General features: G+C 54.3%; 2 protein-coding genes across 2 annotated transcripts; one reads left to right on the plus strand and one right to left on the minus strand.

Annotated features, from left to right (window-relative positions):
- Window positions 1-3,862: 3,862 nt before the first annotated feature.
- On the minus strand, window positions 3,863-8,407 carry LOC134509570 (olfactory receptor 14C36-like). The gene is made up of 4 exons (XM_063322128.1): window positions 8,394-8,407; window positions 7,704-7,834; window positions 7,109-7,202; window positions 3,863-4,760 (listed from the first exon to the last, which is right to left on the minus strand). The coding sequence occupies exons 1-4, from the start codon at window positions 8,405-8,407 to the stop codon at window positions 3,863-3,865; spliced, it is 1,137 nt and encodes a 378-aa protein (XP_063178198.1).
- Window positions 8,408-9,084: 677 nt separating this feature from the next.
- On the plus strand, window positions 9,085-10,082 carry LOC134509611 (olfactory receptor 14A16-like). The gene has a single exon (XM_063322183.1). The coding sequence runs from the start codon at window positions 9,085-9,087 to the stop codon at window positions 10,018-10,020; it is 936 nt and encodes a 311-aa protein (XP_063178253.1). The 3' UTR covers window positions 10,021-10,082.
- The last annotated feature ends 1,354 nt before the right edge of the window (window positions 10,083-11,436 follow it).

Genomic DNA, 11,436 nt, shown 5'->3' on the forward strand with positions numbered 1-11,436 from the left:
GACAACCTGCCCCAGGTGGCCAAGCTCGCTTAACAAGAGATTGGACTAGGCTGTCTACGCAGGCCTCTTCCAACACTCCTTACTCTGTGATTCTGGAATGCCCGGCAATATTTCTGAGAAATTTTCTGTGGTATCCCTGTGCTAGTTGGACTCCTGGTGCCTCGTGCCCATCCTCCTTTTGGGGATGAACTCAGTCACTGTGTAATCCTGAGGACAGGGTTGACCAGGGATTACAAATGTCAGCAAATCCTCAACACGCACCAGTGTTCACTACCCTCGCACCCACCGTCCATTCTCTCCCCCTACAGGGGTATGGCGTGGAAGTGACCTCTGGAGGTCTCGAGCATCATGGTCTGCCCTGAGCAGGGAGAACTTTACGGTTAGGTCAGATTGGGCAGTGCTTTCTCCTGATCTAGCGCTGATCCACTGTCATGGCGATTTCCCCCTTCCCCTCCACCCCTAAAACTCTTTAGAAAAGCTCCTTTCTGCCTCTCTTTGTCTTGTCCTCATTGTCTTTTATCCTTTCCACCCCTCCCTATCCCCAGGCCAGATCCTCACACCAAGCAGAATTGTACTGGTACGGCTGGGATGGAGCTCTTACAGCAGCCCGTACAGTGCTGTGCTTTGCACTGGTGGCTAAAATCGTGCTATTAACACACGGGCGTTCTGGTTAGTGCTGAGCAGTGCTCACACAGTGTCAAGGCCTTGTCTCTCAAACACTCCCTGCCCCAAAAGTCAGGAGGCTGGGAGTGGGCAAGGCAGCGCTCAGAGGCACAGCCACGACAGCCAGCCTGAACAGAGCAAGGGGACGTTCCATGCCGTAAGTCGCGCAGGGTTATGGCGTATGTCTTCCCGTGAGACGTTGAGGGCCTGCTTTCAAGAAGTGTCTAGACATCTCCCTCCAATGGGAATTAGTGCGTGAATTCCTCTTTTGGCTTTGCATCCATGCACACCTTATTTATTTATTCATGTATTTATTTTCTCTGTTTAAGCTGTCATTATCTCAATCCATGAGACTTTTTGCCTTCCGTTCTCTCCCAGTCCTCCAGGAGAGGGCAGTGGCTGAAAAGCAGGGTGGGTTTTGGGCTGCTGCACAAGGTCAACCTGCCATAATGATGTCCAAGTGTGTCCTCGATGGGATGCCCTGTGATGGGGTAGCCAGGTGGTCCCCTCCAAGCATAGATAGGGCTACCAAGATGATTAGGGGACTGGAACACCTCTCTGATGAAGAAAGGCTGAGGGATTTGGGTCTCTTCAGTCTGGAAAAAAGACAGCACAGGGGGGACCTTATCAACACTTATAAATACTTAGAGGGTGGGTGTCAGGAGGATGGGGCCAGGCTCTTTTCAGTGGTGCCCGGGGACAGGCCAAGAGGTAATGGGCACAAACTTGAACATAGAAAGTTCCACCTAACCATGAGGAGGAACTTCTTTCCTTTGAGGGTGTCAGAGCCCTGACACAGGCTGCCCAGAGAGGTGGTGGAGTCTCCAACTCTGGAGACATTCCAAACCCCCCTGGATGCGTTCCTGTGCCACCTGCTCTGGGTGACCCGGCTCTGGCAGGGGGTTGGACTAGCTGATCTCCAGAGGTCCCTTCCTACCCTATGATTCTATGATTCTATGATATGCACCGGGGGTCCCCGCACGGTCCCAGAGGAGCGCCTGTGGAGATACGAAAGGACAGCACAGCCCAGCACAGAGGAACTGTGGTGGTACCCAGGGGCTGACACCAGAGCAGAGCCAGGGGCCATGGGGCTCAAGAGAGAAGACCTCCAGCAGCTCCTCTGCACAACTGGTCAGGGAGTAACACAGCCAGTGGTTCTCCTGAGAGAGGAGGCACCACGAGCTGCAGTGCAGGGCACCGACACGTGGCACTGGGTGCGCAGTTCCCAGCAGGTAGTGCCAGTGGCTGAAGCCTCCAAGGGACACCTGGCTCCACAAGCAGCGTTGAGTCCTTTAGTGACCGTGGAGAGCTGCTCTGGTGGGGAGTGGTGGGGCTGGCACTGCCCAGTCTCAGCTGTGTTCCAGCTGCTGGTTTCCAGTCGCACCTGCTCTGTGGTTTGCAGGGGTCTGGGCATGGACAGGGCAGGGCAGGACAGCCTGTCCTACTGATACAGCCACTGAGCCCAGCAGGAGGATGGAGATGGTCACGTTGAAATGTGATCAGCGCTGCCCACGGCCATGGTGAAAGGTGAGGGCTGGAAATGGCTGGTATGGGGACATGGGTCTTGAATGAAGCTCCTGTGGAAGGTTTTCCTGTCTGTTCACACGGGCATCAAGCCAGGCTGTCTTTTTGCATTGAGGGACTTTTCTTGAGGGTCCATGGGCATATAGGGATGGTCTGCAGTTTCCCAGGTTCTCCTCCACATGCTGCCTTTTCCTATGGGGAACACAAAGGCTTCTAGCCCTGCAGATGACCCGGGAGAGGCCTTGTCCACTCTGTGCTCACAGCTGGACTCCTGTCCTCCAGCTCAGCCCTGGCTGAGTAGCCTTGTTTGGAGGTGACTTCTGGGATAAGGACTGGCAGACTGGGCAAGGGAGGCTGTCTCCAGGTCATGGAGTGGTCCAGCAGGGACTGAAGGACAGCAGTGAAATGAAGTGGCTTCTGGGTGTATTCTTCCTTCAGTGCAAGCCCTGACACAGGGTCACAGCCTCCCTTTTGGTGTCACCCTTCAGGAGGGATGATGGTGAGCGGGGGACACCCATCCTTCAGCTACTCCCCAAGCCTGCTAGTGTACCAGGACAGCGTGCACTGCTGACGCTGCACCACGAGCATGCTTTAGGGTAACCAAACCCTTGGCACTGCCTTGGATTAGCTGAGCACCAGCATTCTTCTCTGTGAGGAAATTCTCAGCCTGGATCCGCTCCTGTCTGACCTCTCCCCATCCCTCCTCTGATCCTCACACCTCCTGCTGCTCCTGCTCTCCTCCCCGTGTTCCCTGCAGGGCCTGGAGCTGGTGGTGCCACTCTGCAGCAAAAGGGGGTTGTGGTGCCCTGGGCCATGGCGTAACTCCACGCTGGTCAGGCTGGGAAGCAGCTCTGGGTAGACGGGAGCACTTCGCAGAGGTCTGCAGCTGTGGAAGGAGCACAAAGCATTCCCTCTGACTCCGGATGTTGGCCAGGGAGCATGTTGACCCACCCATGTTCTTTTACTAAGGAAGACGTTAATCGCCCAGCAGTGTGCTTGTCTTGGTCTTTCTGGCTCCCCACTGCCTCTCCTGGTCTTGGCAGAGACCTTGTCTGCTTGTGGATACTTAAATACAGTGCTTCACCTTTGGATAACATCACTTGGACAGTCTCTTGTTCCGTCAGGCCCACCTCAGGAACATGGCTCCTGTACATGCCCTCTGCTCTCCTGGGGGCTCCGGGTTCCCTTCCAGAAAGCCAGGCAGCTACCGTTCAGCTCTGCTGCAAGTGGAACAGCCCTGAGCAGGCAATTCAGAGCCCGTTCCCCATCCCCAGTGGCACTGGGCACCCACATGACGCAGCTGAGTCCATCCCTCATTCCCTCTGACCCTTCCCATGAGCCCATGGAGAAGCAAGCGCTGCAGCAGCCCATGGAGAGGGAAGTTCCTGGAACCTATTCCTGACTTCAGCCAGAAGAAGAAGCCAACCTCCAGGCGCTGCACTGGGGAGACACCCTTTATTACGGAGCTGCGCCACGGGCAGACAGGTCTGCTACTGCGACGACACATTTACCTAAAGCCTCGGGCTTAAAGGGCAAAGCGGGATCATGGCTCTGGAGATATGGACTGAATTCAGACATTTCTGTATGAGCCCGATCATCACAGATGCCAAACCAAATAAAGTACAAGCCTGTCCTGGCCCAAATTCGGAACGCCCTGTGAGGAGAGACGGGCAGCTTACTGCTGCTGAAGGTGAACCCATTGAATCAGTTTGCTCAGGGCATCCTTCAGCTCCTGGTTCCTCATGCTGTAGATGAGGGGGTTCACTGCTGCAGGCACCACCGAGTAGAGAACTGCCACCACCAGGTCCAGAGCTGGGGAAGAGACGGAGGGGGGCTTCAGGTAGGCAATCATACAACTGCTAATGAACAGGGAGACGACGGCCAGGTGAGGGAGGCACATGGAAAAGGCTTTGTGCCGTCCCTGCTCAGAGGGGATCCTCAGCACGGCCCTGAAGATCTGCACGTAGGACAGCACAATGAAAACAAAACATCCAAAAGCAAAGGCAAGACTAAACACAAGAAGCCCAGATTCCCTCAGGTAGTCATCTGAAGAGGAGAGCTTGAGGATCTGGGATATTTCGCAGAAGAACTGGTTTATGGCATTGCCTTGGCAGAGGGGTAGGGAAAATGTACTGGCCGTGTGCAGCAGAGCGTGGAGCAAACCACTGCCCCAGGCAGCTGCTGCCATGTGGACACAAGCTCTGCTGCCCAGGAGGGTCCCGTAGTGCAGGGGTCTGCAGATGGCAACGTAGCGGTCATAGGCCATGACGGTGAGAAGGGAATACTCTGCACCAAAAAAGAATAGAAAGAAGACCTGGGCAGCACATCCTGAGTAGGAGATTGCCTTGGTGTTCCAGAGGGAGTTGGCCATGGATTGAGGGACTGTGGTGGAGATAGAGCCAATATCAAGAACAGAGAGCTTGAGGAGGAAGAAGTACATGGGAGTGTGGAGGCGGTGGTCGCAGGCTACAGCTGTGGTGATGAGGATGTTGCCCAGGAGGGCAGCCAGGTAAATGGCCAGGAAGAGCCAGAAGTGCAAGAGCTGCAGCTCCCGCGTCTCTGTGAACGCGTCTCTGTTCTCAAGCCATTCTCCACGCAATCTGTATTTGTGCCTGGGATTGCCATGACCCAGGTGCAGGACCTTGCACTTGGCCTGGTTGAACTTCATGAGGTTCGCCCAGGCCCAACTCTCAAGCCTGTCCAGGTCCCTCTGGATGGCGTCCCTTCCCTCCAGCAAATCGACCGTGCCACACAGCTTGGTGTTGTCAGCAAACTTGCTGAGGGTGCACTCAATCCCACAGTCCATGTTGCCGACAAAGATGTTGAACAGTACTGGTCCCAGTACTGACCCCTGAGGAACACCACTCCTCACTGGTTTCCACATGGACAATGAGCCGTTGACCGCAACCCTTTGAGTGCGGCCATCTAGCTAGTTCCTTATCCGCCAAGCGATCCATCCATCAAATCCATGCCTTTCCAATTTAGAGACCAGGATGTCATGTGGGACAGTGTCAAACACTTTGCATAGGTCCAGGTAGATGACATGGGTTGCTCTCCCCTTATCTACCAATGCTGTGGCAACATCGTAGGAGGCGAACAAATTTGTCAGGCACGATTTGCCTTTGGTGAAGCCATGTTGGCTGTCACTAATCACCTCCTTATCTTCCATGTGCCTTAGCAGAGATTCCAGGAGGATCTGCTTTTTTTTGGATGCAGTTGGCCACACATTGTCAGGTCATGCCCATCTTTTCATCCACGAGTACATTCAAGCCCTTCTCCGCAGGGCTGCTCTCAATCCCTCATCCCCAACCTGTACTGGTACCGGGGATTGCCCCAAACCAGGTGCAGGACCCTGCACTTGGCCTTATTGAACTTGCACTTGTTGAATTGCACATGGCCCCACTTCCTGAGCTTGTCCAGGCCCCTCTGGATGGCATCCTGTCCTTCAGGTGTGTCAGCTGCACCACTACACTTGGTGTCATCCGCAAACTTGCTGAGAGTGCACTCGATCCCACTGTCTATGTCGTTGATGAAGGTATTAAACAGTACTGCTCACAATATGGACCCCTGAGGGACACCACTTGTCACTGATCTCCATCCATGTCCATTGACTCTGGTGAGAGCTTCGACAAGGTGTGACACCTATCTTTTGCACACCCAAACCAAGGGACAGGGAATCCCACCTCCTGTAGGTCTGTCGCGTGAACTGGAGGGAGATGAACCTGAGAGCCTGCAGACCTGTAAGCAAAGTTAGACCTCTGCATTGGCTCATTCGCATCACGGCCCTCCGTGGGGAAACAAAGCCCTCCTCTCACTGCCTAGTATTTGGGGAGGAATAGGGGTTTTCAGAGGGAGCGCTTGTCACCTCTCTTAGTTAACCAAGCTCTGAAAGGACACATCACATGGCTGGACTGCACCGCTCTCCCCACAGATGACAGAGATGATGCAGGTGTTTACTTCAGCCTCCTTCCAAGAAGGTTCCCCAGGAGGGGCCCTGCTGCTTTGTCAGCGCTGGAGACCAGGGAGCATCTCGGGGGAGACTGTGGGGCAAAGAAAGTCACACCTTCAGCTGCACTTGTGCTCCTGGGCTGGCACAAGCTCCTGGGACCGAGCAAGTTCATGGCAACGGATGCTTGGCCCCTGTAGAAAGAGAGCTCAGGCCAGGAGCAGCTCCTCTGCAAAGCGCAGCAGGGCTCAGGGCAGTGACAAGACGTGATGGGCAACCAGGAGAGAAATTAAAGGCAGCCTGGAGTGGGAGGACAGAGGGCGGGCTCACAGAGGGGGAAATCTTCCCAGTCCTGGACACAGTAAGTCTCTGGCTGCAGGTCGGTGCAGCTGATGTTCCCAGAGAGGTCTTCCAAAGCTGCCACATCTGACAGCCATGGGATCTGTCAGGATGGCTCTCACTGCTTCTCAGGGGTGATTGAGAAGGGGGAACTGCCCATGGCACTGCAGGGAGAAGTTCTGGGTGGAAGCAGCAACTCCTGACGGGGCTGGGTCTTTACTCCATCTGGAGAGTATTATGTGGGATAAGGATCATAAAATCATAGAATCATAGAATCGTTAGGGTTGGAAGGGACCTTAAAGATGATCTAGTTCCAACCCCCCTGCCATGGGCAGGGACACCTCCCACTAGAGCAGGTTGCTCAGAGATGGTCACAGCTCTAGCTCACCACAGGGACATTTTGAGATGGGGAATTTTCCAGGGGAAAGTTTAGTCACCAGGTACCAGAAAGATCTTTCCTGCCTCTGAATTGCTTTGATTGGGTTTCTTTTGTTTGTTTTTTTTTTTTTCAGTTTTCCCCCATTGTCAACAGGGAGATGGAAAGAGTTTTGGGGGTTTAGATTTGGGAGTGAGACCCCTAAAATGTTACTCTGAATGATCAAGAGGGGTTTGAGGGCCCTCAGGAAGTCTCCTCACCTGCCACTGCTCCCCCAGCCTACAGGCAGCACCACCATCTCCTTGGCAGTTGCCATCATTCCCATCAGGGCTCTTCTGAAGTGCTCCTCAGCAGCTGCAAACACAGAGGTTCTCCGGAAAAGCGTCAAGCCCTGGGAGGTTTCTGGAGGGCAGAGGTGAGCACGCAGAGGGTGGGATGGGGTCTGTGAGCACAGATACAGAGAAAGAGCTCTGCTCTTCTGTAGTAGGAGACGGGATCCAGACAATTCCCTTCCAGCGTCTCCAGTGCAGACGCCTGCCTCTAAGCATGCCCCGTTGTCTCCTCTCCCACCCAACAGAGTCCTCTACCCTCAAGGCCATGGGGTCTAAGGCATGTGTCATCTCTGCAGCCAGATCTCCAGCAGAAGAGAGTTGCATCTCTGCCACAACATGCCCTTTTCCTGCTGCATGACAAAGGGGCTGAGAGCAACTGGCCGGCAATGTCGCCACTGGAAGGTGGTGCACACACCTAGGTAAGGGGAAGGCCTTCCTGACAGGCTGCCTGCCTCTCTCTGTCTCTCCAAGCCGCCTTTGGTAGGAGGAACGTGGTGATGATCCTTGTTTCTCCATCTCTCACTGTTGCTCTTGTCCCTCTTTTCAAGACCCCTGGGGATAAAGGGCAGGGTGCGGGGGGTTCCCCTGCAGTTCAGGCTCTGAGGGTCCTTCCGTGGAGCTGCCTTTATGGCAATGAGGTGTCCATTCCTGGAGCTGTGGCAGTGCAGTGAGTGTGCTTGGGGAATAAGCCCGCTCTCTTTTAAGGAGACCCCACCTTTAGGACACCTGACTGTCCCCCAGCATGTCCTGGCAGGCTGCGGACAGTGCTCCAGAAGAGCACGGCTCTCCTGGAAGCTCCTTCTGGTAGGCGACAGTCCCTGGTTTCCACATCTGAGTCAGGCGCCTTTTCACATCCTCCCTGCCACTCTCCCTAGCCCGGCTGAGAAAGAGACAGCACTTTGGAGATTTGCCCTCTGAAACTGGACTCTCCTGTTCTTAGCAGAGTCCTGAGTCCTTTGCAGAGTGACCTCTGAGTGCAGTCGTCCTCTAGCTGGGAGAGGTGGAAGCACAGGGCAGCTGCGGGCAAGACCAAGGAGCACGCTCCCTCTCGGGAGTCTGCACGAGGTTACAGGGAGCTCTTTTGGCCTCGAGTGGCTTGGCAGTGTTTACCCTGAGAGATGAGGGAAAGCCGAGAATTTCTGCCGTTGCAATGAAGACAAGAGGCAGGCAGCTGAAAAGTAAATGAGTCTGTACTTGGAGAGTCTAAACTCACCTGCTCCCCCTCATTTCCTGCAGAACAGGCAGTGAAACTGCTGAACCTTCACCGCTCAAAAAACGCATGCGTTGGAGCTTGCATTTACACGCAAGCATGTCTTGGACTGCGTTATTCATTGAGTGCTTGGAGAAACGGTGCATGTGGTGCATTGACATAAGGACAGGGATAAAGCCCTCTGCAATGGGCCACGTCACCTCTGCCTGCTCCCTTTCCTTGCCTTGAGAGAGAGCTGATAGTGACATGACTGAAATCTTGGAAAGGAGGAAGAGTAGGAGGATATGAATGCTGTCCTCTTGCCTCCAGGAAGCAGCTGGGCATGGTCCTTATTTCACCTCTCATGATGGTCACTGGGAATACACCCGCTGGGTAACAAGACTAAGTACTCCTCACCCAGCTCAGGGCGTCCTGCCCTTGGAACAGCAACCAAATGGCTTTTGCCAGCTCTGTGTTAACCCTGCTGCAGAGCCGGAGCAACGCCTCTGAACCCATGGGCAGAGGACCCTGATCCTCACGGCGCACCTCTTCAGCACAAACTGGAGTTTAAGCTGGAGACCTGATGGAAGGTCCCCCAGAGAACTCAGAAGGCACTGTGGGGAGTTTTGTTGTCAAATGCAACGGGCTTTGTTCAAACAAGTCTCTGAGCTTGTCTTTTCCTCCTCGGACAGTCACCCATCCCTGGAAGGACCAAATGTCCAACGTCAGCTGCACCATCGAGTTCGTTCTCCTGGCATTTGCAGACATGCGGGAGCTGCAGCTCTTGCACTTCGGGCTCTTCCTGGCCATCTACCTGGCTGCCCTCCTGGGCAACGGCCTCATCATCGGCGCTGTAGCCTGTGACCACCACCTCCACACCCCCATGTACTTCTTCCTCCTCAACCTCTCCCTCCTTGATCTGGGCTCCATCTCCACCACTGTCCCCAAATCCATGGCCAACTCCCTCTGGGACACCAGGGTTATTTCCTACTGTAGATGCGCTGCCCAGGTCTTTTGGTTTCTCGTCTTTGTTTCTTCAGAATACTATCTTCTCACCGTCATGGCCTATGACCGCTACGTTGCCATCTGCAAACCCCTGCACTACGGGACCCTCATGGACAGCCGAGCTTGCATCAAAATGGCAGCAGCTGCCTGGGGTGGTGGTTTCCTCAACGCGGTGATTCACACTGGAAACACATTTTCACTACCCCTCTGCCAAGGCAATGCTGTGGGCCAGTTCTTCTGTGAAATCCCCCAGCTCCTCAAGCTCTCCTGCTCGGACTCCTATGTCAGGAAAGCTGGGTTTACTGTGGTCAGTCTTTGTGTAGCTTGTGGGTGTTTTCTGTTCCTTGTCCTGTCCTATGTGCAGATCTTCAGGGCCGTGCTGAGGATCCCCTCTGAGCAGGGGCGGCACAAAGCCTTTTCCACCTGCCTCCCTCACCTGGCCGTGGTCTCCCTGTTTGCCATCTCTGCCATGTTTGCCTACCTGAAGCCTCCCTCCATCTCGTCCCCTTCCCTAGATCTGGTGGTGGCTGTTCTGTATGCAGTGGTGCCTCCCACAGCGAACCCCCTCATCTACAGCATGAGGAACCAGGAGCTCAAGGAGGCACTAAAGAGACTCATCCACTGTCTGCTGTTGCAGCAGGAATAAGCTGCCCTTCTCTCTTTACAGGCAATTCTGAGTTTCTCTCAGGCCAGGCTTGGTGATTTGGTCCTTTTCTTCTGCGCTTGAACACTATCTTTGTAAACAAGTTTTAGGAATCACCACACTTCTCCAGAGGCAAGAGCCTGGTCTGTCTGACCCAGAGGCCTTCTGGAAACGGTGCCCCAGGAGCAGGATGTTTGTGCCGCCCTGGGGAGTGGGGCGCATAAGGCATTCAAGGGGGAGGCTGTTATCCTAGGGACCAAAGGTGTGAAAAAGAGAGTGATTGGCCTCCACTTCCTCACGCCATTGGTGCTCTCCAGGCTTGGGGCTGGTGGGGTGGAAAACGCCCCCTCTCTTCTGCCCCAGGAGCTGCCGTGCCCATGAGAGAAGCTCAGGCCCGGTGTCACAACTACAGGTCTCATTTCTAAGAAGGAATCCTGGACTTTGCTACTGAAAAATAGGAAAAACCCTTCTTTGCCTGCGTGCAGTCAGTTCTCTAAGGAAGGCGGGTGGAGGTTCATGAGAGAAAGCGCAGGGCTGGGCAGGGAAGGACAAGGTTGTCCCTATGGTCTCAGACCTCAGGGACTGCGTCTCCTGCCGGTCTCAAACTCCTTAGGAGGCTCACTGGAGCAACATCAACCGGAGAATGCTGCTACCATCTCTTATCGAAACTGAAAAGGAATAAAATATACCCGTGAGAATAAAAAATAATTTTTTGTGACGTGCTCTTTGAAATCTTCGTCTGTCAGCAAGAAGTGCCTTCAAGGCACCATGATGGAGAAATTCCCCAACCCCTGTTCAGGAACCCAAGGTGCTAAAGTGCCCATACACTAATGCACACGGTGAGTTAGAGAGCTGTGGGTAGTTGCAGGGCTATGACCTTCCTGGTGTCATGGAGACATGGTGTGGTTACTCCCTGGACTGGAGGGTTGCAACGGAAGGACACAGGCTCTTTCAGGACAGGCTGGAAAGTCGAGGAGGGGCAGTTGCCCTTTATGTGAGAGAGCAGCTGCAGGGCCTGGACGTCTGCCTCGTGATGGGTGAGGAGCCAACTGAGAGCTTATGGGTTAGCATTAAGAGGAGGTCTAGCTGGTCTCCAGACACGCTTTCCAAACCCAACTTGTACTTACCCACTATCCTGATTATATATACAAATATAGAAAATATGTATGTATACTTCTTTTCTTCCCTTAATCTCATTTGCAATTTCCCTTCCTGCTTCTTGTCCTTGCCGTCTCTTGTCCTGTCCATTCTGTCATGATCCCTGGCCAGATCATCAGCCCCACTCGGACCAAGGACCAGGGTCACAACGTGGTCTCCAAGCAGAGCCCGTCTGGGATCTCGGGGCCACGCAGGCACACCACGGCGGCCAGGTCCAGGCAGAGACACAGACTTGCAGAAGGACTGTGGGAGTGGTTGTGA

This window comes from Chroicocephalus ridibundus, unplaced genomic scaffold (genome assembly GCF_963924245.1).
Source record: "Chroicocephalus ridibundus unplaced genomic scaffold, bChrRid1.1 SCAFFOLD_92, whole genome shotgun sequence".
NCBI classification, from domain to species: domain Eukaryota; kingdom Metazoa; phylum Chordata; class Aves; order Charadriiformes; family Laridae; genus Chroicocephalus; species Chroicocephalus ridibundus.